The sequence below is a fragment of the Wasmannia auropunctata genome, unplaced genomic scaffold (genome assembly GCF_000956235.1).
Source record: "Wasmannia auropunctata unplaced genomic scaffold, wasmannia.A_1.0 LD335737.1, whole genome shotgun sequence".
Taxonomy (NCBI): domain Eukaryota; kingdom Metazoa; phylum Arthropoda; class Insecta; order Hymenoptera; family Formicidae; genus Wasmannia; species Wasmannia auropunctata.
In genome coordinates, this window is record NW_012027153.1 from 10,669 (window position 1) to 37,896 (window position 27,228).

The 27,228-nt window shown below is 38.0% G+C and overlaps 5 protein-coding genes and 1 pseudogene across 9 annotated transcripts in view; 3 read left to right on the top strand and 3 right to left on the bottom strand.

Moving 5' to 3' along the window:
- LOC105456154 (transcription initiation factor TFIID subunit 13) overlaps window positions 1-958 on the top strand; it is a 1,792-nt gene extending 834 nt beyond the window's left edge. The window contains exons 3-4 of the mRNA XM_011699977.1: window positions 191-292; window positions 617-958. Of these exons, the coding sequence (XP_011698279.1) occupies window positions 191-292; window positions 617-624 (110 nt within the window). The 3' untranslated portion in view covers window positions 625-958. The remainder of the gene's footprint in view (window positions 1-190; window positions 293-616) is intronic.
- A 324-nt stretch (window positions 959-1,282) lies between these two features.
- LOC105456211 (protoporphyrinogen oxidase) lies at window positions 1,283-4,074 on the bottom strand. The gene is made up of 3 exons (XM_011700094.1): window positions 3,652-4,074; window positions 1,820-3,450; window positions 1,283-1,603 (listed from the first exon to the last, which is right to left on the bottom strand). Exons 2-3 carry the CDS (start codon window positions 2,945-2,947, stop codon window positions 1,283-1,285), a joined length of 1,449 nt encoding a protein of 482 aa, XP_011698396.1. The 5' UTR covers window positions 2,948-3,450; window positions 3,652-4,074.
- Window positions 4,075-4,285: 211 nt separating this feature from the next.
- LOC105456156 lies at window positions 4,286-5,639 on the top strand (annotated as a pseudogene).
- Window positions 5,636-9,520, bottom strand: LOC105456155 (protoporphyrinogen oxidase-like). The gene is made up of 3 exons (XM_011699978.1): window positions 9,196-9,520; window positions 6,593-7,919; window positions 5,636-6,376 (listed from the first exon to the last, which is right to left on the bottom strand). Exons 2-3 carry the CDS (start codon window positions 7,763-7,765, stop codon window positions 6,065-6,067), a joined length of 1,485 nt encoding a protein of 494 aa, XP_011698280.1. The 5' UTR covers window positions 7,766-7,919; window positions 9,196-9,520; the 3' UTR covers window positions 5,636-6,064.
- Window positions 9,521-9,628: 108 nt separating this feature from the next.
- LOC105456157 (RING finger and CHY zinc finger domain-containing protein 1) lies at window positions 9,629-14,099 on the top strand. Its single transcript, XM_011699980.1, has 5 exons — window positions 9,629-10,219; window positions 10,627-10,944; window positions 11,069-11,347; window positions 11,439-11,529; window positions 11,607-14,099. Exons 1-5 carry the CDS (start codon window positions 9,764-9,766, stop codon window positions 11,660-11,662), a joined length of 1,200 nt encoding a protein of 399 aa, XP_011698282.1. The 5' UTR covers window positions 9,629-9,763; the 3' UTR covers window positions 11,663-14,099.
- Window positions 14,100-15,279: 1,180 nt separating this feature from the next.
- LOC105456158 (myb protein) overlaps window positions 15,280-27,228 on the bottom strand; it is a 29,996-nt gene continuing 18,047 nt past the window's right edge. For 3 of the 5 annotated variants that reach the window (XM_011699985.1, XM_011699981.1, XM_011699983.1), the window contains exons 2-10: window positions 22,509-22,680; window positions 21,522-21,686; window positions 20,106-20,421; window positions 19,603-19,897; window positions 19,118-19,521; window positions 18,634-18,965; window positions 18,335-18,427; window positions 16,342-16,470; window positions 15,280-15,950 (exon numbers count right to left, since the gene is read on the bottom strand). In XM_011699985.1, the coding sequence (XP_011698287.1) occupies window positions 15,816-15,950; window positions 16,342-16,470; window positions 18,335-18,427; window positions 18,634-18,965; window positions 19,118-19,521; window positions 19,603-19,897; window positions 20,106-20,421; window positions 21,522-21,686; window positions 22,509-22,680 (2,041 nt within the window). In that variant the 3' untranslated portion in view covers window positions 15,280-15,815. The remainder of the gene's footprint in view (window positions 15,951-16,341; window positions 16,471-18,334; window positions 18,428-18,633; window positions 18,966-19,117; window positions 19,522-19,602; window positions 19,898-20,105; window positions 20,422-21,521; window positions 21,687-22,508; window positions 22,681-27,228) is intronic. The other 2 variants (XM_011699982.1, XM_011699984.1) reach the window with 1 other exon arrangement.

The window sequence follows — 27,228 nt, forward strand, 5'->3', positions numbered from 1 at the left end:
TGTGTGTGTGTGTGTACATATATACATATATATAATTCAGATTTATATATAGATATCTCAATTTTTATCTCAGTAGATATCTCAATAAATATGTTAATTATTTAAAGCTTTGTTTTTTTTTACAGGAAGATATTAATATATTATCCTCTTTTCCAGAATTTATAATTTATTAATTTATTTATATTTACAGTAAGAAAGGATGCCAGGAAGTACGCCAGAGTGAAAGATCTCTTGACAATGAACGAGGAACTTAAGAAAGCAAGAAAGGCTTTTGACGAGGTTAAATATGCAGGTACTGTCAAAGACTAGACATACAATTGTAATGTTATATCCATCAACGAATGTAAAATTGAATGTGTATAAGTTTGTATTAATCTCTTGAATCACTTGTTTACTTAAGTAATCTGTTTTAAATCAGCATGATCAATTTGCAAGTAGTATTAATGCAGTCTGTTTGGTAATATATAATTGATTCGCGTATAATTGTACCTTGAGCAGAACAAAGAATTGTTTTTTATTGATTACATTTATTGCTGGGTTAACGTCGCTTTATTTTGCAATAACATTATATATATTATTTGCAGATAAACACTTGATTACATATCTTTTGTTACAGATAAATAGCAAAATTTGTTTTATATTCTTAAATGGTATAGCTATACAAAAAGAAGCAATAGGCAGATTAAATTTATTTTTAATAAGTAAACGATAAAATAGTAAAATAAAATTTTGCACGACTGAAAAATTATGTAATATGCTTTGATAAGAAAAAAAGGAGAAAACGCCGCTTTCCAGAAGTGCCTTTTATATAATGCAAGAAAATAAGTTTCTTTGATTAGTTAGATAAATTTTATATATATATACTTTATTTGTATCTTTTTAATAAAATAATATATATGTTTCGTAGCAAAAATGTACATTGTACGTTTAATATACAAATACAGCTCTTCACAACATACACTTCACTGCTCCACTTTGTGTTATATTTTTATATGGCAAAATAGTTATTTACTGTCATTTAAATTACAAACTATTGTTTCATCCAGAGACTGATTGCAATTTTCATTTTAACATTTTGTCACAAGATTTTTTTGCATGGTTTGATATGATTCAGCATGTACAGCGTTTGCATCTTAGAACATATATAACTTACATTATTATATTACTTATATTATTTATATTATTTGTAGTATATGTTCTAAGGTTTGCATGTTTCATTTATTTTGTATGCTGCTATTAGCCTCCTACGGATTTTTACACGAAATTAAACGATTTCTACAATTTATTTTACATCACGAACGGCCTGTTTTGCTGACAGAATAACGTCATTGAGTCCCACACCTTGGTAAGAAGAGCCGCACAGTGCCAGGGGAATACGGTGCGCGGAAATGTAATCGTGGATGCGTTTTACACGTGCGTTATGACCCACGACGTGCTGCGGGATACAGTCCTTCAGAACGGCAACGTTGTGTGCGACTGGTTCCTCGTCGATTTGTAAGATACTCTTGGTGTGATTAATCGCCGTCGTTAACAGTCGTTCCTCCGACGGATTCGCGCCGAAGTATTTCTCGAACCACGCACCTCCCATCATTACCGTCAACACCTAAGAATCATATCGTCACATTTTACGCATTAATTTATTATCATTGAAAAAAATATTTTTTTTACACGTTGCGTAATTTATAATTCTCACAATTTTGTACATACAAAAATAAAAATTATATCAGAAATAAAGATTTTGAAGCTCGTGAGTGAATCAAATGAGAAACGGACGTCCTAAGCAGACAGATAAAATTATGTGCTCGTGGGATATGCGTACCGTGGAAGACTCGGGGAATATGCAGGAGTCGAAGAGCACGCCCAGCAGAGGTAGATTCTCCTTCGGGGGTACGAGGAAGCCGAATGCCTGCAGGGGCAAGACATTTCCCTGGAATTCCAGATTGACCACTCCCACCGTCACGGTAGGTATCGCCCTCAGTTCCGCCGACAGTCCGGGATGTTGCTCCCGCAGCAGCTCGGCCAGGTCCTTCGCGCACAAGCTCGAGATGACGCGTGAACATTCCTGAGGCTCGCCGTTGACCGACAGTTCCACGCGATCTGACTGAAACGTAAGTTTCTCGCACCTCTTCCCGGTCTGTATCTTCGCTCCTCGTCTCTTCACGTTGTCGGCCAGTGCCTGAGGCAGTTGCTCCAGTCCGCCCCGCAAGCCCCACAGCATCAAGCGTTCTTTTCGCGCTTTCTCCGCCAAAGTCAGAGGTCTCGCCGCAACCCCGTTGTCCACGTCATCCTTCTTCGCTGCGTCTGCCTTCTTGTCGTCCGATTTCGAAAAGAGCCCTTTCAATCGCTTCGCCAGCAAGCCCTTCACTATGGAGCCGTGTTCCTGCTCCGCCTCGAACAGAGACTTGAGCAGAAAATTGACGCTTATCTCGCGCGCGTCTCCCGCGCAGATCCCGCAGATCATGGGGCCGATCAAGTTATCCGCGATGTCCCGGCCAAGTCTCCTCTGGACGAAACTGTGAACACTCTCGTCCTCCTTGGACACCTTGGGAGCCCTCAGGTCCGTCCATATGCGGTTTATCAAGGGACGATCCAGCAGGGACCACGTCTTGAAGAAACTTCCTATGGAATTCGGTAGAAAATGCAGCACCTCGCCCATGTAAATCAATCGTTTCCCCGCCGCGGGGTGGTGCAGTCCGATATGAATTAATTTGTCACTCAATTGCAGATCCTCCACCAGATTAAGAGTGTTTTCTCCAGCCGAGCCGGCTGTCCTCACGGTCCTCGGTCCCTGCTCGAAGACCGCTCCGCTGGGCGACCTTCTGCTGCGTATCCATCCACCCAGGCGATTAGAGGCCTCCAGTAAAATTACAGATGAAAGTCTCGCATCGTTAAGAGCATAATACGCTGCTGACAGACCCGATATGCCACCTCCTAGTATTACTGTCATTTCAGTACTTCATTAAGTAGCTCCAGCAGCTTCGATATAAACGGTTTTGACACAATAATCGGTCCAATATTACGCGATTATCAAATAAAAATTTACAATATTTTAATATATATATTTAACTACAAATGATATTTATTATTATATTTAAATGAGGAACAATTCTTTTCACAAGTAAAACAAATAATAGATGCTAAGTCATTTGTAGAATGCTGATTTATAAAAATATAACAACGTAGCACGTAATTACAATTGGAATACTACAATTTTATTTAATTAGTTTATAGGAATGTCATCCTATCAAAACGATATCAGAAGCGACGACGAATAATTATTTGTTAAGGTAGAAAAAGCCGCTCGTGAAATAGTAGAGGTTATGTTTCACATGCAAAATATAAACACGTGCAATTCAAGAGCCTTATTCCAATTAGACGTCTCTGTGGTATATAATTTCCGCACAACGAAATTATATATGCCAAGTAGTGTTGTATGTATGTACATTGAATCTGTAACATTCAAAATTTATATTTAAAAAAACAATGCTTCAATCAATCGTTGCAAAAAATAATTTTTACGTGCATCGAACTTTTAATACGTTTTTCAATTAGGTAGATATTTATTTAAAAATATTAAAACATAATTATATTCATTTTCTAAACAAATTTTTACAAGAATCAATTTTTATAAAATTATCAGATTGCACTCACATCACAAAATGCACAGCGATCAAGTCATAACATTATGCACAACACTGATCTTAAACATACATACAAAAAATACCCAAATAGAAATATAGGTAAATATACGCTTTTTATGATGATTAAGGCGATTAAGACAAAATTGTAAATATTCTAAAATGTAATTGTTAATTAGTCGCGTGACTTTTGACTCGCGTACAATCGTCTTGCGAAACACTTGCTTTCGAGTGGATTATAATACCTATTGCATTAAGTATTTGACGTATGTATAATATAAGTAGTACACCAAAGATGTACTACATGTAATATGCGGTAAATGTGATGAATAAAACAAGTTTTGTCTACCAATTAAATGATTCGCGAGTAACATAAAGTTCCGGAACCGATAATATTAATAAAATTTTTTACTTTTTACGTTTATCCGCCTAAAGGAAAAAATTACTTGATCGCTGTTTAGCTTTTTACAGTTTTGCATTTTTCGCATTTTGACAATTTAATAAATTAATATTTTATATTATATATATATTTATCTGGGTACCGATATATGATAAAATATATACAAATTAAAGCTGCAGGCCGTGGATGTGTTACCCACAGGAAATATCCATGGCTACATAGTTCATAGTTTTGTTCACATAGAGGCGCCAGCCGCGCCAGTAAATGGATTTCATATCTAAAATCGATTTATTGAATCGAATTTATTATATATACCTATATTATATTTATGTATGATATTTTTTTATATATTTGAGGTTATAGAAAACATTTTACAAAATTATGTGATTGATTGAGATATAAAGAAAAATATATAAATAGGACAAGCAGCTAAAACTGTTGGAAATTTTTAAACTAGCATGCAAGAGGATGTCTGCTAAAGAAAACTTTGAGCAGGTTAGGGTTAGGTACATTGTGTTTACATTTACATTTTTTCCTAAATAAATTTTTTCATTATTATATGAATACAAATAAAATACTGACTACACCATAAGTCAGCTGAAAATTATTTACTTTAATGTTCATTATATTTTTCTGAATATAGTTTTCAGATGCATTAGTTGAAAGATGTAAATGTGCTTTTCTCAAAAAGAAATTCATTTAAAGAATCTGCATTTTTTACGATATAATAGACAAGATCTTACGAATGATTACTGGAAACTAATTATTTATTACAATCGTTTTTTCTTGCTGTATACTTATATTTTGGTTGTCGACAGTTCGAGGATGAAGAAGCAGAAATTCCAATCGGCGGGACTTGTCTGGTGGAAGGAAACGTCTCTTCTCCAAGGAACTGCAATGCATGATGTATGGCTTTGGCGATGATCAGAATCCTTATACAAAGAGCGTCGACTTGTTGGAGGATTTGGTTATTGAATTCATAACAGAGATGACACATCGAGCCATGGAGATTGGATGTACAGAACAAATTCAAGTAAATAGAAGATGTATTTTTAGGTAAGAATTATATATGTAACTCTATGTATATTTTATATACATATATAATTCAGATTGAGATATATAATTTTTAATAGATATGTCAATAAATATGTAAATTATTTAAAGCTTCTGTTTTTCATGCAGAAAGGTACTTTTAATATATTATGTTTTTTTCCAGAGTTCATAATTTATAAATTTATTTATATTTACAGTAAGAAAGGATCCCAAGAAGTATGCCAGAGTGAAAGATCTCTTGACAATGAATGAGGAACTTAAGAAAGCAAGAAAGACTTTTGACAAAATTAAATATGCAGATACTGTCAAAGACATACAATTGTAATGTTATATCCCTCAACGAATGTAAAAACTGAATGTGTATAAGTTTGTATTAATCTCTACTTGAATCACTTGTTTACTTAAGTAATCTGTTTTAAATCAGCATGATCAATTTGCAAGTAGTATTAATGTAGTCTGTTTGGTAATATATAATTGATCCGCGTATAATTGTACCTTGAGCAGAGCAAAGAATTGTTTTTTAATAATTATATTTATTGCTGGGTTAACGTTTTTAACGTCGCTTTATTTTGCAATAACATATATATTATTTGCAGATAAATACTTGATTACATATCTTTTGTTACAGATAAATAGCAAAATTTATTTTATATTTCTAAACGATGTAACTATACAAAAAGAAGCAATAGGCAGATTAAATTTATTTTTAATAAGTAAACGATAAAATAGTAAAATAAAAATTTGCACGACTGAAAAATTATATAATATGGTTTGATAAGAAAAAAAAAAGGGAAAAAAACACCGCTTTCCAGAAGTGGCTTTTATATAATGCAAGAAAATAAGAAATAATAAAATAAGAAAATAAGAAATAAAATATAAAAATAATTTCTTTGACTGGTCAGGCAAATTTTATATACTTATATAATTTTATATATTACATATATATACATATATATATATGCTTTTCTGCAATTTATGTTACGGCCTGTTTGGCTAACCGAATGATGTCATTAAGTTCGAGACCTTGATACGAAGAGCCGCACAATGCCAGCGGAATATTGTGCGTGAAAATGTAATTATAGATGCGTTTTACACGTGCGTTATGACCCACGACGTACTGCGGGATACAGTCCTTCAGAATGGCAACATTGTGCGCGACTGGTTCCTCGTCGATTTGTAAGATACTCTTGGTGTGTTTAATCGCCGTCGACAATAGTTGTTCCTCCGACGGATTTGGCCCGAAATATTTCTCGAACCACGGACCTCCCATCATTACTCTCAACACCTGAAAATCATAGTCATATTTTACATTAATTTATTCTCATTGAAAAAAAAAATATTTTTTTACATGTTGCATAATTTATAATTCTCACAGTTTTGTATATATAAAAATAAAAATTATATCAGAAATAAAGATTGAAGATCGTGCTGTGAGTGAATTAATTGAGAAACAAATGACCTAAGCAGACAATAAAATTATCTATTTGTGAAATATGCATACCGTGGAAGACTCCGAGTTTATGCAGGAATCGAAGGTCACGCTCAGCAGAGGTAGATTCTCCTTCGGAGATATAAAAATGCTGAATGCCTCCTGGGGCAACACATTTCCCTGGAATTCAAGATTGACTAGTCCCACCGTTACGGTAGGTATCGCTTTTAATTCTGCCGACAGTCCGGGATGTTGCTCCTGCAACAGCTCAGCTAGATCCTTCGCGCACAAGCTCGAGATGACGCGTGAACATTCCTGAAGCTCGCCGTTGACTGACAGTTCCACGTGATCCGACTTAAATATAAGTTTCTCGCACCTCTTCCCGGTCTGTATCTTCGCTCCTCGTCTCTTGACATCGTCGGCCAGTGCCTGAGGCAGTTGCTCGAGTCCGCCCCGCAAGCCCCACACTCCCCCGTATAGAATCCTTAGCGCTAAAGTCTCCGCTAAAGTCTCGTGTGTAGGTCTCGCCGCAATCCCGTCGTCCGCATTATCCTTCTCACTGTTCTTGTTTACGGAGAACCTTTTTAATAATTGCTCCGCCAAAAAATTCTTCACCATAAGCTTAAATATGGAGCCGTGTTCCTGTTCCACTTCGAACACCCTACTGTACGGCTCGATGCACTTTATACTTAACTCGTGCGCGTCTCCTGCGTAGATTCCACACATCAGGGGGCTGATCACGTCATCCGTGAAATTTTTGCCCAATCTTCTCTCGAAAAAACTATATACATTTTCGTCTTCTTTGGCTACTTTAGGAACCATCAGGTCCATCCATATGTTCTTTATAATGGGACGATATAGTCCGCGCAACTTTAAGATGTGTTTCAACGCATATCTATTGGCTATCGACGTGAGGATGATGGGTGGTCTATCATATAGCTTTTTATTTTTATATATTAATTCGTTCTCCACCGCGGGGTGGAGCGGCCCGAAACGAATTAATTTGTCACTCAATTGCAGATCCATTGCCAGTTTAAGCGTGTGATTTTCATCCAGGTCGTCGTCCATTTTTACGATTCTCGGTCCCTGCTCGAAGATCGCTCCGCTTGGTGAGCTTCTGCTGCGTATCCATCCACCCAGGCGATTAGAAGCCTCCAGTAAAATTACAGATGAAAGTTTCGCATTTTTAAGAGCATAATATGCTGCTGACAAACCCGATATGCCACCTCCTATTATTATTGTCATTTCAGTACTTCAATATATGTAATCACTCGGTCCTCAATTTTATGTCTTGTCAGCGGTTCGGGATCGACTGCCAAATTCATCGAAAAATCTGACGAAAATCACCCCGTCGATCACGTGTTTACATCGTGGAAGATGGTTATATACTCGCTTCGTCCTTGCAAGTAAAAACAAACATATATGCTAAGTCATCTGTAGGACGATGACTTATAGGAATATAACAACATAACATGCGATACAATTCGAATATTATAAACTACAGTTTTATTTGTCCTGCTTTATAGGAGCGTCAGCTTATCAAAACGATATCAGAAGCGACGACGGATAATTATTTTTCAAGGTAGAAAAAGCCGTTCGTGAGATAGTGTTTCACAAGTAGAAACACGTTGCAATTCGAATTTTTTTCCAATTAGGCGTCTCTGTACTCTCTTAAATTTTCTGCGTAATTTGCGCTTCCTTTGAATTAAATTTCTAAATAAAATCTAATATCGCTCTCTTTCTCTCGAATTACAATTCTATAAAACATCACAGCAACATAGTTATAATGTATGTACGTAAGAAGACTTGTGTGACTTTGCATTTCTTTGCATCTGATTCTGATATCAGATATTATTATTAAGATTATATCGCATGATTTGAACTATTTCTAAATTATTAATTGTTATAATTTGCGTATCATTTACCGCGCTGACTCCTGATAGCCCTTACGTCTTGTGTTTTTTTATTATAGAATAATTTCAGGAAAAAAATTGTTATACGTATGTACAAGTAGTTTATTTAAATTCTAATTTTTTGCCAAAAAATCGATTAATGCCTAAAGACGATTAAATACATTCAGAAGAATCTTATCCATATCTTTAAAAAAAAAACAAAAACGTGATGCTCTCAATTTTGACAGCTACATAGAAGCGTTCAAACTTCGCATGAGAAATCATAATTAACAATTTCTTATAATTAATAATTTCAGAAAAAAAATTGTTATACGTATGTACAAGTAGTTTATTTAAATTCTAATTTTATGCCAAAAAATCGATTAATGCCTAAAGACAATTAAATACATTCAGAAGAATCTTTTCATCTTTTTTAAAAAAACAAAAACGTTATGCTCTCAATTTTGACAGCTACATAGAAGCGTTCAAACTTCGCATGAGAAATCATAATTAACAATTTCTTCTCAAGGCTCTATCAGATCTCCAGTATGTATTATAATGACATACGATTTTATTAAGACATACACGATTTATTTAAAGATTTTATATAGTTTATTGGGGAAGACATAATGAGAGAATCATAATAACAGAAAGAACAGATTAATTTAATATATCGGATCGTCGCGTATTGAAAAAATGCAAAAAAAAAACAAGGCGGCAGGGCGCTCGGAGTATTCAGATTCCTCGGATTCCAACGATCACGTTACACCGAGTTGTACATACCTAGACGCGCGAAGCCACGACACGACGTCGGGCGTATATACGCGTATCCACGATTTCGTACGCGCGGAGATTAACGGCAGCCCCCCGGGATCGACTCGCGTATTCGCATTTCGCGGTCGACTCGATCAACGGCTGACGTCGCCGTTTCGCGAGATGTTGCAACAGGCTGTTGCGACTGTGCGAACTCCGCGGTGCGCATGCAGCGTGGTGGCGATCATCGCGAGCTCGTGGCTGCCCTCGCGACGGAGTCGTCGCGGATCGACCCCGTTTTCTCGGAATCTCGCGCCGACGCTCGAAATCGCTCGACGCTTCCCGCGCACCGACCTTTAAGTAACTGCAGGCCGTGAACCGAGCCGAGCCGAACCGCCCCGAGTATTCTCGTCGCGTCGCGTGTTTTCCGACGAGGGGGCACTCACTGGGTATACAGTGGTCCACAGTGGTCTCGTGCTCGCGTGCGCCCCGAGACGAGGACGACGAGAACGGAGACAACGACGAGGACGTCGAGGGCGAGGACGAGTGGTGCGAGATGCACCGGCGTTAATCGACGAGTGAGCCGCGTCTTGGGTCGATGAGACCGACGAGAAAGGGCCGCAGTGGAATCAGGCACGTCGGTATGCAGAACGACGACAGCGAGACAACGACGCGCACCGCCGCGGAACGCGACGACGACGACGACGACACACCGAGCAGCGACGGCGCCGCCGAGGTGGCCGCCGAGAATCGCGACGACGAGGCGCCGAGTCGCGACGACGCCGAGGGGAGCTCCGCGGATCGCGGGAACGACGACGACTCGAGTCACGGCGCCGAGGGCACCGTCGCGGAGTGCGACGACGACAGCCCGGCAGCCGAGCAGGCTGCGACCGGCGCGGATCGCGACGACAGAGATCGCAAGGAGACGCGGAAGGTGAAGAAGGGAGACTGCGTCTGGAGCATGTATCTTCCGTCTACCTCGGGGAAGGAGACGCTTGCCGTTGCGAGCAATAACTACGGTTGCGAGCACTACAAGCGAAAGTCCAAATTCGTGGTAAGTTCGAGGGATTGTCTTGTGATATTTTCAAATAAATTATTGGATACTCGTTTATATAAACATTTTTTTATAGTAATTTATCTTGATAAATGTCACTAGAAATATAGCCTTAAAATTTGCTTTTATTGAAGTATAAGATATATTACGATAAAGTTCTTTTGATTTAAATGTCGAGTATATTTTCTTAGATTTATGATCATTTATTATCATGTCTAATCGTAAAGATTTATGTATTTATTTAATTATATATGTATAAATTGTATGTTTATATTTAAATTCTTATACATATAAATGTAAATATAATAAAATATATGCTTTGTTTCTTAATTATTTAATTTATTAATAATTTCTTAATTATTTAAATTATTCTTACCGTATCCTTAAATGCTCCTTTTTTCTTGTAGACTCCATGCTGCAACAAGGTGTACACCTGCCGATTTTGTCACGACGAACAGGAGGCGCACACAGTGAATAGGAAAGAAGTCACAGAATTGATATGCGTTCTTTGCGACACCCGCCAACCCGTTCAAGCCACTTGTCAGAATTGCCACTGTCAATTTGGCAAATACACATGTCTGGAGTGCAATCTCTTTGACGACGAGGATAAGAATCAATACCACTGCGACGGATGCGGAATTTGTAGAGTCGGTGGTCGTGACAAATTCTTTCACTGTGCCAAGTGCAACATGTGCTTGCCGATCCAGTTGCAAAACGGGCATACGGTAAGATTATTACGATAACGCAAAATGCACGTTTTACATGATGAAACATCATCACGCAATTCATCATGTACATTCTACGCAGTCTTGTCGTAATTATTACATAAATGTCAAATGAATGTTGCAGTGCATAGAAAATGTCTCACATTCCAATTGCCCCGTGTGCCTGGAAGACATTCACACGAGTCGCATACCATGTCACATTCCCGACTGTGGGCACCTGCTTCACCGTATGTGTTTTGAGGAATTGTTGAACTCGGGACATTACGCCTGCCCGTCCTGTCAGGTGTCACTCCTAGACATGACGGACCTGTGGAAGTATCTGGACGCGGAGGTGTCGCTGACACCGATGCCGGAGGAATATAACGACTGTAAAACCGATATCTTATGTAAAGACTGCCACGAGGTCATATCTACTTCTTCATAATATATCCCAAAATGCTGAGGCGTGGAAATTGATTAAAAGATATTAATGGCAAGATACCATGTTATTTCAGGAATCTACGGTCAAGTTTCACATCGTCGGGTTGAAGTGCTTAAACTGTGGTAGCTACAATACCTGCAGGATAAAAGGTTCCCCGTGTTCAGGTGACGATCAAAATTGCTAATCGATTGTTTCGCATCCGCGATAACGATTACGTGAATTCTCGATATGATTTCCACAGATCCCGACGCCCTGAATGAAGCAGCTGGTATTACGGAAGAGAAGGAGGGATCGTAAAGCCAAAGTTCGGAATATTACCCGATATTATCCATCGATCGTGGAAGGAATACTATGGTAGTGATGAGTAGTGAGGAGAGTATTTGTATTTTAGAATTTTATCTTTATTTTCATCTTGTTAGCAAATTGCACTTTCGTTGCCTTCTCCGTATAGTTACCTTTTTCGGTAAGGTACTTTTCGATTGAGAATAATACTTTTCGTTTAGCCGAAGTTAGTAGTACAGTAAAAATTAAATATCTGTTAAATGACCACTGATGATATTATACTTTCGATTATTTTGTGACACGCTGTTAGCAGAATCATAGAAGTCGAGATGATTTTGTTAACGCAAGTATATTAACAAAAACTATTTCTGCGTCTTGGCTTATTTATTAAATTACAATTGGAAACAATAATTGATAAAGTGGCCAACGTGAAAATATGCTATCTATTTTCGCGTACATTACGTTTACGAAGATATTGATTTTTATTTTTAACGTTTTTTTTCTTTAGACAGGATATTCCAGACTTATCGTGCAATATTTGATAAATTCGATTTTTTTAAATAAGAATATATTGATACATTTCATTTTGTTGCAACTTAAAACTAGCTGTAATTACTGCAACGTTCTTGGAAAAATTTGAATTTCAAATTACTTCAAAAAGTGTTATCAATAAAATTATTCTGCGCGGTAGATTCTTGGATATTCTGTATATTTTTTCTGCTTCTGCATTTATCTTCAACATGGCAACTGCACTAGTTGTTGACTACTAATTACGCCTAAGAAAATAATTAAAAAATTGTGAAATGGCACGTGTGCGTATGTGTGTCGTGTGTGTGTTTAAGAGATAAAAAAAATACGAGATGTCTCAAAATTTTTTTCGTATTAGGCAGTATAGCACGGTGTCACCCTATCTTGAGTAAAACTTACTCTGCGTAGATGCGTTACTGCAACACTAGTTTTTCGTAAATAATATCTGCAAAATCCTATTAATGATAGCGAAATATGATCCATAGCATCCTTGTCATATTAAAACCGATGGCCTAATTGATTGTACTTTAACAACGCATTTCGCATAAGTCGATATAAATATAAATTTCCATTCGTAAATCGCATGGAAGCTTCCAGCTTCCCTTACACATTCTGTTTCGTTTAGGAAAAGATCTCACTTAGTCGTAATCTAGTCGCGGAAGATTGAGCGCATATTATACTGCTCCTATTACGATTTTTCTCGTAAGTGTGAATGTTTTATACAAAATATATAAATGAATTCACGGGTGGCACACACTACTGCAACAATAAAATATACCATTGTAGCGAATAATTAGGGAAAAATACTTTCCGTTGAGTAATGATAAGATATACGTATTATTATACGTACCAATGCATTTCGATGTGCATCTATTGAACTCGCATTCCTCCCGAGAGGGAAGCATTCTTCTAGCAGCTAATATATTCACCTATTAATAAAATTTACGTAATCTGTTTTAGTATAATTGTACACACATATGATATCTAGGTGGAATACTCGAACGAGGCATTAATCGTGAATCCTGCTATCTTGTCACGTTTGATAAAAAAAAGATAGTTTTTAATTACTAAGTAGCCAAGTATAGTTTATGTACTTTATGAACTGTCTAAAAATATTCGGCAACTACGAGTTTTCTTTAAAGCTCGGATTTGATAGTTTCATAAAATTATTTCAAATGCTGCAAATAAAGTGTCACTTTAAGCACAATTTTTCAAGGTTTCGTTTCTGGATAAAAAGTGCAAAATCGACACGGGTGACTTTATCATTCCATTGATCATTCGCATTTTAGTGAATATTAGTGATATTTTAACGACATTTTTAGTGATGTTTTAGTGATATTATAGTGATATGTTTAATAAACTATAAAATATTGAGCAGTCTCTAAAAATCTGTAGGTTTCATTCTTATACACACGTTATAAAAATGAAGTATACTTGGATGCGAAAGTAGTCGAAAATTTTTTAGGCTGCTCGATATTATATTGTTATATTATGTTATATTGTTATAATTCCATTAGCAAATAGTGCAATTAATAATTGTCACATTCATTAATGTCGTTCTTCATATAAATATGTTTTCAAGAATGATATTATAATGAGTGCTTTGATAATTGTATTTAATTGTATAATATTGCTAGTTCCATTGAAACAACTTTATTATTAATGTTAAATGTTTACCTGTTTAGGATCTGCCGACAGATTAAAAGTATCTTGCATATTGTGCTCTAATCTGCATTAGAGAAACTTCGTGACGCAGAACGATATACGTAGATTCCATTGTGATTATTATCACGATTTTATTATTCACTTGTAAATTAAATATAAATTACAAAGGCTCTTTGTACATAATGGTTGCAATAATTGATTTTGTTTTATATTACGTATAATATACTACTGTGTATCAAATAAATCAGTTATAATTTTATTCTTTTAATCTTTCCCATATAATAAAAGCGAAGAGGATGACAAGAAGTGATACTTGCGTACAAATAACGCGCGTCTTTTGACAAGAGTGTAATTGTTGATATCCGCGTTTATTCGATCTTTCAGGTATCTGCATTAAAATCTCATGATGAAATCGAAGCGGGATTGCCATTTTGGTTTAGGGGATTTTGTTCTATGAAGGAATGATTTCCATCTGCCAGATACCTCCCAGAAATCGTCTCCGTCAGAAATCGAACGGTAAACACAATGATCACGAGATAAATAGCTTAGTTATCGCCGTGACGTGTTTTAGATTAATCTCTTTCTCCATTTTTTTTTTATTACCAAACACGCAGACTGAAATCATTCTTCCACGGGACGGAGTTTATAGGAAAAATTGTAAATAAAATTACAAAATTATGTATAGTATCCTACTTCTTATTATCCAGTACGTGGACGCGAAAGATCTATTTTCGTATTCGTGTTACACCTTGGCGAGAACGGCGCGACAGAATAAAGTCGATAAAAGTGCAACAACCTCCCGTAAATCCCGGATGGTAAAATTCGGTTGCACTGTGGCTTTCGTATATGTTACGTTTAAGCGAATTCAACAAATTGCACTCGACGCGTCCAAAATTACCGGCAGTATCTACAACGACGAGAAACCTTTTAACTCTACAATACGCACATGGGTTATAAATCTGTAAGACCTCTCCTTTTTTAATTTTTTTAAATCCTTTAGACGAAACTAATTCATTTACATTTCCAATATTCTTTCATCTTTTTCACCTGTTCAGAAGCGGATGCAAAAACCCAGTTTGAAGAAGAGCTAATAAAATATAGCATAATACATACACTGGATATATATCTAAATTTATATATTATATAATAGACATTATATAATATATAAATATATATATATATATGAGTGTATTATATAATAAATGTTATACAATAGATGTATAAATATACTATATATATATATCATGTTATATACATACGTATGTAATGAGCATATGATATATTAATATATTTATAATATTTATATATAAACTGTACTTATAAATATCTCCACAAAAAGCAACCACAAAATATAGAACAATTCTACAAAGCGACGTAATATTTGGATTTTGCAAATCGTAAAACAGCTACTTCTCCCACCTCTTACATCTGCTTTTTTATATGTACATAATTCAGATTTCCCGTAAGAAGAAGCCGAATAAATTTATCTTTTCTAACGTCTTAAAAGAAATCATAAATCATTTGAATAAATAATCTGTACTTTTTTTTTATCGAAATGAATGCACGATTGAAAATGCAAATCTTTTTAAAAAAAGGAATATTTAAAAAATGGAGAAAAGTACCCATTTCCACATTAGATCCACATTAGATCCACGCCTAGATTCAGTCATAATCGAAATCTCCCCGAAAAAATATCATTTATTTCCTTCTCTCCGACCCTCTTTGCCACCCAGCGCAGTGTAGAGTTAAATCCACGCACATCGAGGACAACCGATCGAATTCGTCGCTTATAATTTACATCCCGAATTCATAGCGCGTGAAATAACCGATAGTGATCGCGCGTTCCTGAAACGGAACGGCCCTATATACCTTCATCTACGACTAGTTTAACGAAGTTGTCTTCTTTTGTACCACAAAGTGCGACCGAGCGCCGGTATTCCGCTTTTCACATTCCTTTTCCATCTTTTCTTCTCCCTCAGAAGTTCAAAGAACGTGGGCGCAACGGCAGGTATCCATGATTGCTCAGGAAGCGTCGGGCGGCGCGTGTCATCTCGATCTGATCGCGAGTACGACCGCACGCTACCGCTATCCATTGCGCTTCCAATTGTGTCTACAAGGAGAAAGAAATTCTTCTGATTGCAATTTCAGCGCGCGCCAGCAATGCACCCGTGTTGATAATCGACCATATTATTGTAGAATAAGACTTGTTTGATTTAACCAAATATCCTACTTAGCTGTGCATGCAATTACAGATACAATATTTATTGATATTCGCTATGATATAAACGCAAGATTAGACAAAATTTATAGTTAGCTGTAATTAAATATTTCCTATTTTTCGAAGCTCAAATAAGCGACGACACATCTTGTTGTTTTCGACTCTCTTTTCCAGAGAGAAAGAGAGAGAGAAAAAGAAAATTAGATCTTGAAGATCGATCGAACTAACGTTCATAGTTATAAGATCTCTGCGTGGAAAAGACCAATTAAGACAAGGAACTCACCTTGATGCGTTTAACCGGCCTGGGAGGCAGAGGGCTGAAGAATGTATAAGGACTGTCGAATGCGTCGAACGTGATCGCTCTCTTGGCATTCGGCTTCCGTTGTTGTACGGACGTAAAGTCGTGAGGAGTCTGGAAAGGATAGACACACTAGCTACAGCCGGCAAATAAGAGATGTTCTTAGAAAACAACAGAATGGACTTTATATTTAGAAGAGAGTGAATTTTACGGGGTACGAGACGGAAGAAGAGAGGAAACGGAAGCTTGAGAGATTGGAAAAGATAAATTTATTAATGAAGAGAGATAGAGAAAGAGAGAGAGAGAGAGAGACAGATGAATTTCAGACGAAACAGCTCATATTTTTCGAGGTTTAATTGTGACGACACATCTTATTGTGTTCTTTCGTATTCGACTTTTTTTCCAAAGAGAAAGAAAGAGAAGAAGACTGCCCACAACTTGTGGAATGACTAGGCTCTTAGATGAGGGTTTAAAAGGCTACTCTGGGCAAGGACTCTTTTTTTTTACTCCCTGTCTATAAGCTCAAGGCTTCGTCGAAATCGAACACCTCGAAAATCATCATAATTTCAGAATCTCTCGATTATCTCAAGTATCTCTCGATTTCATTTTTCTACTGAATTTTATATCATCAAGGGAGTGGAAGAAATCTCTCTAAATTTCCTTTTTCAAGAAAGAAAAAAGATCTTAGAAAGAGGGATGGGAAAAATCGTGATACTTTATCTCAATTAGGAACAATGTCCAAATAAAAAGGAAAAAAAAAGAGACTAGGCCTTCACATTTTACGCGCCGTGCTACTAGAGTTGTTTTCGACTGGATATCCCGCATAAATATCTTTGGATTGGGAAAAGATTGAGGTACTTTGGTACGCTAGGCCAGGCCTGTATAAGGAAAACGATCTCAGTTAGTGTATGCAATTTATTAGTTAGCGTATGCAATTAACATGCGACAACTCAATATATCATTAAAAAAAAAAAGAAGAAAACAAATACATATAAATATTTACATATATATTATTTTATACATAAATATTAATATTAATAAAAAAATATTTAAAAAAACATTATGTTCGTGCAGGGCAACATCTAGTATCTCGTTTTAAAGGACGAAGATTTGACACATGGAATGGATGTTAACATATTCGAGATGACAAAATTCACGTAAAGATCGATTGTACGCTGTCTACGATATCCTTTTCCATGCTAATGCCGCATATTATGCAAGCAATGTTATTAATATAACTATATTAGTCATTCGCGATTCATTATTAGAATCCATTCTCAGCAAAGTTAATAAGACTGAAGCAAACAAAAACGAAACAAGATCGGTCACCTGCCGATTATATTTACAAGCTTACAACGAGATAATTAATAATTTAATTCTTCCAGTTGTAAATGGCCATGATTTTTGCAAGATCAACAAAAATGTCTATATCGTAAAGGTATGCACATAAATAAATTTAAATGTTTCTTCCTATTGATCAAAATGAATGGAATAACAAACGTTTTCTCTCATTTCATGATGTATAAACTAATCTTTGTAGTTTTAAAATAATAAAATTAATAGTAATACTAAATAAAAATAAATAATTAACGGCCAAGGCATTGGTACAAGTCAATAAATAGATCGAGATGACCTTAAATGTTAGTTTATAGTATTATACCTAAAATTAACAAGAATGATAATCTTTGGATTGGGCAATATTTAAGCGACGAAAGGAATAAAAATAGCAGTAGAAGAAAAAAAATTAGAGATTTATATCTCCTACGCTAATTGGATTTTGTCCTCAAAATAATGAATAAGAAGCGTTATATAAATGAGGTATGAAGAATACAGGCAAAAAATTCAAGTACAGAGACATATAGCGAGAGAAAAGTTAGAAGGCCGGCTAGCGTGTCTAAGGACGATTGGTACGAGAATAATACCAGGATAGGGCGGGTTGAGTATGAATTTGACTTTGATTTTGAGTACGTTGTTCTACCTTTGTGGGACTGGTTCCTGCCGCCAAAAAACTATCTTCCAATGCCATAGATGCAGGTGAAAACAGTGCAGTGGAAGTTTCCAAACTTTTACTCTACAAAAAAACAAGTATATATTATTATCCGTTTCGAATTTCACGAGATTTACAAGTGCATTCAATGAACATAAGTAATTAAAGTATCATTAAATTGCCTATTGCGGATGAAGGTATGTTTCTAGATTTATCGAAAGCTAATCACTAGTAACTTTTGTGTTCATCGAACGCAACGCGATTTGCCAGTAATTATCTAGGTAACATACTGGTGTTTCCACGAGGAAACTAATGTCGGAGCTGTCCTGAGATGCCCAAGCGTGAGCGAGAGCCTTTCGCGCGCGCTTTCCTCCTGGCGCACTGTTCTCTTTACCGCGCTTTCGCAACATACTATTGTAGCCCGAGTCCTCCTGAATCGCACTCGTTCCAGCCTCGTTCTCGGTCTCCTGCTTTATTATCTCTGTCAGTGCATCCAGACGACTAGGAGTAGCGGGCAACTGCGCCGCTCCGGTTCGTCGCTCCAGCTCAGCCAGAGCGTTTTTGAATGGCGTTGGTGTTCTCGGTGTACCGTCTGTAAAAGTGAGAATAGAAGAAAGCGATCCTAAAAAAAACTTTCTATTTAGAAAAATGTCCAGTACGTAAAAGTTTTATTTGAGTAAAGATTTCGTTGAGCTATAAAAGATAATGCATTCGCAAATTTATAATTAAAAAAAAAAGCGGCACACACAAGTAAATGTTTTATGGAAAATTTACCGTTCTGACTTCGTCGGAAACCGGTAGGCTGCGGAGTCGTGAGCGGACCGGGGCTGCTTCCCTTCGGCGTACTCGCGCGCGGCCACGACGACTCTGACGGGCTCAGACTGTTGAGGAATTGCGAGGGACTGAATGGAAGTTGCTTGATGGGAGTCGACGGGGTGATGTTTCCCTCCACCTGCTGGCCCGTCACGATGTAATCCGACTGATTCCCGCTGTCGGAGAGGTCTATCCTCTGCAGCAGACTGTGCGCGTTTCTGCGCCTACGTAATATAGGCGGCGGGCTGCTCTTCTTCTCCACGTGCTGATTGGGTATATCCTCCAAGTCGGGCATCGGCATCAACTTTATCTCCGAGCTCTTCGAGCCGGACGTCTCGTTTTGTATTTGTTGCAGGTTGAAATATCTACGCAGAAAAAAAGAAGAAAGTTAAAGATCGCTCGGAGATAAACGTACACGACATTGTTTATTTCAATGATATACATACTTAGGTAATAACGAGAGTGTCTCGGTTTTCATCCGCGAGGATCCCCTTTTCGGCGGAGACGCGCATTTTTCATTGCCGTGCGTATGCCTGTTCAGCTGTAGCGCGTTCTGGTACTCCGCTGTAGCGGCATGTTCCCAACCTCTGACCCAATCCAGGTCGATGTCGAGAGTCTGCGAAGAGCTACCCGCCGTTACTGTCGAGCTGCTAGTCGAGGCAGTCTTCTGATTCTGATCATCTTCCAGAAGAAGCGAATCCCTCACGGCAGTACCCTGTGTATTTTTTCTTTTGCCTCTGCCTACATACAATAAGTTTCGTTCATTTCTTGACGCATTTTATCAAGTCTAAATAGATATTATAAACATTATATACAAAATCATTACATACAGATCGATGAAGAAATTGTATTATGATAAATATTTTATATTTATCATAATACAATTTAATATTTTTACAATGTTATTGCATAACAATTTATCATCACACGTATCGTAAAGGTATTATACCTTTGGTCGCAGCTCTTCCTTCATCACCTTCATATTTCCTTCTCATCGTGCTATTCCAATGATTCTTAATCGCATTGTCAGTTCTGCCTGGCAAGAGCTTGGCGATTTTTGCCCACTGATTGCCGACCCTACGATGGGCCTCGACGATTATTCTATCCTCAGCCTCCGTCCACGCAGTTTTCTTTATCTCCGGATTCAAGTGATTGTGCCATCGTTCTCGGCACTGTTTGCCAATCCGACCTCTAAGATGTCGCGCTATCAACGTCCACTTTTTCGGCCCATACTTCCCTACAAGTTCCACCACCTTCTCATCTTCCTGTAAAACAGAACAGTTTAAAAGATATAGTAAAGAAATAAAAAAAAGGTAAAATATTTTAAGAAAATGCAATAAGCAACGAGAAATTTATGTATGTATTATCTATCTTGTTTTTAAATCGCTCCTTTTAATATGTAAATGGAAACACATGAAAGTCTCTTTAATGCTAATAGAATATCCGATAATAAAATAACCGAAATCCAATTAAGTCAGCTTTCTTCGGCAAAAAATACATACAATTTTAAGAAAAATGTAAACATCTCTAAACATTATAAATAATCTGATTTGTCATAGGATGACGCTCGACATACGAGTATAAGGGGATACGAGGGAAGGGGATACGCAGGTATCTCAACCAAGGGATACCAGTGGGAAACGCCATAGTCACACGTACGCGCACTCGATTCCCGGAGCCGCATTACTTGCCCTTGGCTGTTGCCAAGTGCATTGGCACGGCGACGCAGCATCACCGCGGCCCGAGCTTTTTCTTATTGCATACCCCACCGAGGCGAGCGGCATACATATGAGTGCCGGGATTCTTGTGTTTGTATGCGGTTCGCCTCGTGTAGGTGGTATGTGCAGTGCCGTACAACGGCGCTATGCTACCCAACCACCAGTTCGGCATTGAAGCGCGTAATACAATTGTTTTCAACCGTATCATCAACCGCGGCACTGCAGATCGTTCTAACAACGCGAGAAACATTGAGCCTCGGGACGCTTGGATTCTTTTCGAAACGTAACAATTTCTAATTTCGTAAATGATTCCGGAATTTTGTGTATAGTCATCAACTCAAAGGTTGCAACATTTTTTTTATAATTTTCGGAACACAGTCTGTTCACCTAGCGATTGGTTCCTATCAATGGATCTAACCAATTATGTTCAACTGTTTCACGAGTAAAACTGCATTCCAAAACCCATAAAAATAAAAAGTTTTGCAATCTTTTAGATGATGACTGTACAGGAGAATCCAAAGTCCCAACTGTATTGAACGTACGCATTTATCGTACATATACATAATGTAAGATTATCGGAGACTGATCGAATTCGAGAAAGGTTTTCAGGATGATGAGGATGGGACGCGTTAGCGGAAACTGCGCACCTCCTTCGTCCACGGACCCTTGACCAGCTCCGGGTTCACGACCTTCGCCCATCTCTGCTGGCACTGCACGTCGCTCCGATCTGGAAAGTGGCCGGCTATAATGTCCCATCGCAAACCAGTGCCCTGCTGTTCCGCGCTGCTTACTAGCTGTTTCAATAAAGCGTCCTGCAAAAAGGAAGAAGAGCGACGTGTGTAGGAAAGCGAAAATATTTCGTGCCACCTTGCGCCCGCGGCGCGTTTTATTCGCGCGCCTTAAATGCACGAAACGAGGAAGGACGGACGCATGGGAGATCGATCCGACCCTCCGTGAGGCTTTCCCACGTGAGGCCGCGTAAGTGCACCCTATGTTCTATGGGGCAACCGAGGCATCTGCCTTCCGACACGGCGGCGGTAACTCGCTGCAGAAAATACGAGGGGTGGACATTTTTTTCGGGGGGGATCCGCATGTTCATTGTTTTCCCCTCCCATCCTTCTGACCCTCAACTTGCTACATGGAAGCGATACGGTGTAACAATGTATATGCCTTGGCGTATAAAAACGTATAGCAAGAGTGAATATAAATTTAAAAGAGAATTTTCCAGATGGATAAAAAAAAAATAAGAACAAAAAATTTATTTTATTAAGATTGATTCAATAGGTATCAAATGTTGAAAGTTTTTCTCAATCGACTGATTTTCGATAGCCTGATACTCGATAAAGTGAAATAAAAAAATATTTATGATAAATAATATTTGGGATGTTAAATAGTTTGATTGCAGAATAATTGAACTGTCGAGAACTGTAAAAGATCCGGATTCAATTTCCCGTTCTTCCAACATATGAGAAATTTTATATGGAAAAATGTTATTTCACTGTATAGAACGAATCAAAAATCTCAAATATCGAATAAATAAGATCATAGTACTCTATCCTTTAGCGATACAGAAAAGCTATACTGGCTAATTAATACTAAATAAAAGAAGAGACACACATGTATAACGAACTTACTTCTTCTTTGGTCCATCGTCCTTTATTTATATGTTTTCCCTGCCCATAATTTGTGCCAGCACTAGGAATTTGATTTTGTGCTGAACTTTGTACTTGATTGGCCTGGCTGATTGGCGTTTTGTATTCATTATCGGAGTCCCCGCCGCTGCTAGAATCGTATCCAGATCGAGATCTGAAATAACAAGCAATAACACAGCCGTGAGATAACTCGTGTTGAATCACAAAGGCACAAAGGCACTTCATTAATAATTCTTTGAGTATATAGTGAGCTAAAAACTATTTCTAAATATCAACCGCAACTCTTCAAACATGACTGCTGGAAAATTTGTTTTCGTCGAATACAAAGAAGATAACAAATGCTTGACACACTTGCTAAATAATGCCGGTAAAAAGTAAAAAAAAAAGGGGAGGAAATTAGATTCCGTCAATGTAATTTCCTAAACGCTAATGATATGGTCCTGTAAAGAAAATGAGTGTCTTCCCCGCAACGTCATTTATAATCACCCGCCCGAATCAGAACTCTACGACACGATACAAAGGCCAAATACGGAAGCTTCAACGAACATGTATATCTTCTATCTATCCGGGAAGTAACGGCTGAGACGGGAAATCACGGATGGGTGAATATCCTTCCTGTCGCGTCTCGTCTTCCTCTTTTCTTCTTTTTTTTTGTCGCGCGACCTTTATCGTCGCCACCCTTTCCTAATTTCGCCACCATCACGACTCGGGAAGCAATTCTGACCGCGAAAACGCCGGTTTTTTTTTTGCGGTCACGAGCGACTTGATCTTCCCCCGCTTTGCGACTTCCTGTCACGTTTCGTACGTATACGCAGGTAATTGGAGCGCTTCCCTTATTAGGTTTTCGCATCCTTCGCATACTCCCCCAATCCTCGGTCAAAAGTTCATCCTTTGCGATAGGACGACGCAAGTTTTTAGTTAAAGACTAAAGGGACGCGCGTCAATCAATAATTTATTTAATTTTATAAAAAAACCATATTTTTTGGAATAGATATTTTTTCGTTGTTTTGCTCTTTTGAGCAAAAATCGAAGACTCTCTAGCATATCGATTCTCTTCTTCTAGCAAGCCAGAATTCGATCTCTCGATTACATCAACGATTATTAATTCTGAAAGTTTTTAATTTCTGCAGTGAATTTCTGAGATACGAAGTTTTCGCAGAGAAAATTTAGGTCCGCGCACTGCCCTGCCGAATAACAATGCATTCCGTGAACAGAAGGCAATATCGAATGCTTCTGAGTACACGCCGTGCAATCTGCTTCACCCTCGCTTTTTCCCCTTTCCCTCGCCCCTAAACAGCACAGCTGCATGCGACGCCGGGGAGAGTCCGGGGTGAGCGACTGAGGATATAGTTAGCTTATGCAACGATAGCAGCGGAGCACCCGCGGACGACGTATGCGTGTGCCGTAAACATATGTGTGCTGCAGATGGCCCCGGGTCCCTATCGTCGCTTCATACATGCCGGGGCGCCATCGATCGAGAGACGTCCTCGTCCCTAATGAATCTCTATCTCAATCAGAGCTACCATAAATATCACAGGGGAGAAGCATAATGTCGTATATTGACAAGAAAAAAATCGATGCTTGTTTAAAAGACAATTTTGCATAGGAAATAATTTTTTTTTATGTAGAATTAATACTTCGAGTGGAAAGGGTAATAAATAAATTTACTGCGTGCGGAATATAACGTGCGTGTGCGACTCCGACGCGATTCATTTCAACGTCGTGCGGTTGCCACGCATTGTAGACGATACGAAAGATGAAGTTACGTCATCGCCTAACGGCCTAACCATGGAATGCAAACAGGCTAAAACGACACCACCGTTTAATTACGCCCGAAGAAAGAACCTCTCTCATAGCGACGCGGTTGCCACGACAACAAACCTTATAGCCTCCGAATAATATTAGTTATATCGAACAATAAAAAAACCTCGTTTTATCGAGTATAACGCGTACATATCGAAAAGCCAGTCGTCATGCCAGTAGATTGACAAGAGCCGTAATATACGTAATGTACGAAACCGATGAATTGAGATGTTAATCACACGTCTCGAATATAATAATTAAGGTCGATTTTTTTATACGATAAATATAGCGCCATGCCTTGCAACTTGATTAATCTGCAGAAAATATCGTCTCTCCGCAGGTGTACATACGTTTACATCGATACTAAGTAACGTCTCGGGAATACTTGAGAGTTTATGTAAGGTGCATTATAAGAAGGTAAAAAAACAGGAGTGCCGCTGCAGCGAAGTATATCGCAATCAGTAATTTATGTCGAAATAATCATATTAAAGTTACAATTATTTTATTCGTGTATTTTCAAATTTAATATAAATTTTGCCCACCACTCACACTGCAGCCTTCCTCGTAGAGTAACAAAAATTAATTTTGCGGGACAAACATCAAATTAATTTAAATAAACAAAGATAGTTTCGACCCTTTAGCTTTAACTCTTCAAATAATTCGAGCGACGATTTTTTAAAAATAAAGGTGAAAAAGTGTCTGGAATATTTATACGCTCTCTTACGATATCCTCGACATAGAGAAGCTGTCATTAATTCACAGTTATTAATTCTTCTCTTTACGAGAGCAATGTCACGCCGGAGAGATATCAAATTAGCAAAAGAATTTTCGGCAGTTATGTAAAGATTCTCGTCTTTGCCGAACTTCCAACCGCCGCGCCTTCCTTGAATTTAAATCGTTTAGGCACGTGGCGTCTAAAAGGATTTCTGCCACATTCTTATTCACAGTTCGCGAAAACATGTCGGCTTAATAGCGGTTTCGATACAGTCAAATATTTTCTACCTGAAAGAGATACAGTGGACAAAAGAGAAATTCCCATCTAATCAGATCGACAAAAGAAGATGAAGGAATCAACGAAAAAATCTATACGTCTGCATACGCAAAATAAAATTTTATGTATAAACCTTAATTAAATAATATTAAATTTCTCTAAATGCAATAAAATAATAAATCTTTTAATAACTGACTTTTGCATTAGCCAAAATTCCATACTACGACGGGAAAAATAAAAATGTCTGCGACTCGAACATACAAGCTTTCATTACGCTTGTTCATTGCGATATCAAATGTTTAAAAATAACTATTACTCGGATGATGGAAGTAGTTAAAACAAAAATTCTCATAAAGGCTAGCTCCTATTAAATATTCCTGAAATGGAAAAAATTTGACATACACGATGATAAAGGGGATAAAATTTGCGTCCTTCAATTACTTCAGCAAATTGTAAAATAAAATATTCGGGTAGCTTTTACACGCGATGCGACAACAGAAGCAGGTGTCGTCGACAGCTGCTTTACTTGTCTAGGAAGATAAACGACCGTATCGCTTGTCACCGTGCAAAAATTTCTTTAACAGCTTTACAGTTCCAATATACATAAAATACATGTACATATACGTAACACGTGCATATCACGATGTACACAATAGGCTGTAAAAGTTGACCTTTGACGAAAGACAGATAATATACGGGCATAAATTCGTTATCGACTATTTTGTACGCATTCAATTTATCGAATTTACAGAAAAGCTGCTCATCGTTTATTCGTTCAATAATAATTTTTTCAGATGATACAATCCATATAATCAAACTTGTAGAGCCTTTCACGATTTTTCACATTTTCGCTTTCGCTATCGTGACCAAGATACGTTCGAGCAGGACTTCCCGGGGCAAATAGGTCTACGGGAAACGAATGTATATATGGGGCGCGGACGGGACGTCGCTAAATTTCAGAGACAATAAAACGATATCGCGGGACCGGACGATCTGACTTCTCGTGAGAACGGGAGAGAAAGCCCACGGGCCGTGCGTGCCGAGGTATGGACATCTGCCAAAGTCCCGAACTTTCCCCTCTTTTTTTTCCCTGCGCACTTCTTCCGTTCACGTTCAGCGCTCACGCGTTCATTTCGCCTTTACGACACACACCGGGCGCCCTTAGCGCGCTCCTCTTCCTTCCTTCCTTCCTTCCTTCCTCGCTTCCGCCTGTCGCGCGTCACGCAACAATAAGGTCATCGTGCAAGGCGTCCCTTTGAACGCGTATATGAAAAAGCCCGCCGGCGGAGATCGACGATTACACGACTCGGCAAAACAAACTCTTCGCGCTCGAAACTGTAACGACTAATTCTTGGACTAATTAACGCAAAGTTTATTTTCAAAGTTACCGTTAATTAATTCGACAGATTTAACAAGTTAATTCTTCGCATCAATTTCTCTTTCAGAGAAAACTCTGTAACATTGTATTAATAATTATTAATAGTTCGTTTCAGATAATCATCTCATACGAGAAAATCTCTAATTAAATTAAACAAATATATAATAATAATAAATATGTATAGCATGTATTAATTAATATTAAATTTTCTGATAGAAAATTCGGACATTTTCTTCGATTTCACTTTTGAGGATTTTACCATGCTCTTCTCCAAACCAGTCTCTTGAAAAGACGCTTTATCGCACGAAATATAACATGTCGACATTTATACGGCTTATCGGGCGAACTGTGCGGAACTCCGCGTGCCGTTACAATCCCCCGACGCCCGCAACAGGACGGGAGATTACTGGGTCAACGCAAATACAGATCTTGCCGCCGCCGCCGCCGCCTCCACCGCGTTGGTCGCGTGCGACGCCCGCAACACACAATTGATCCTTTCGTCAATTTTCTAGTGTCAGGGACCAGGTGTA

Excerpts from the sequence above, each read along its gene's own strand:
- LOC105456211 (XM_011700094.1), bottom strand. The coding sequence starts at position 2,947 with ATGACAGTAATACTAGGAGGTGGCATATCGGGTCTGTCAGCAGCGTAT. Across the intron at positions 1,604-1,819 it reads TATTCCCCGAGTCTTCCACG|GTGTTGACGGTAATGATGGG; the intron begins GTACGCATATCC and ends TATGATTCTTAG.
- LOC105456155 (XM_011699978.1), bottom strand. The coding sequence starts at position 7,765 with ATGACAATAATAATAGGAGGTGGCATATCGGGTTTGTCAGCAGCATAT. Across the intron at positions 6,377-6,592 it reads TAAACTCGGAGTCTTCCACG|GTGTTGAGAGTAATGATGGG; the intron begins GTATGCATATTT and ends TATGATTTTCAG.
- LOC105456157 (XM_011699980.1), top strand. The coding sequence starts at position 9,764 with ATGAGACCGACGAGAAAGGGCCGCAGTGGAATCAGGCACGTCGGTATG. Across the intron at positions 10,945-11,068 it reads AGTTGCAAAACGGGCATACG|TGCATAGAAAATGTCTCACA; the intron begins GTAAGATTATTA and ends TGAATGTTGCAG. Across the intron at positions 11,348-11,438 it reads TATGTAAAGACTGCCACGAG|GAATCTACGGTCAAGTTTCA; the intron begins GTCATATCTACT and ends ATGTTATTTCAG.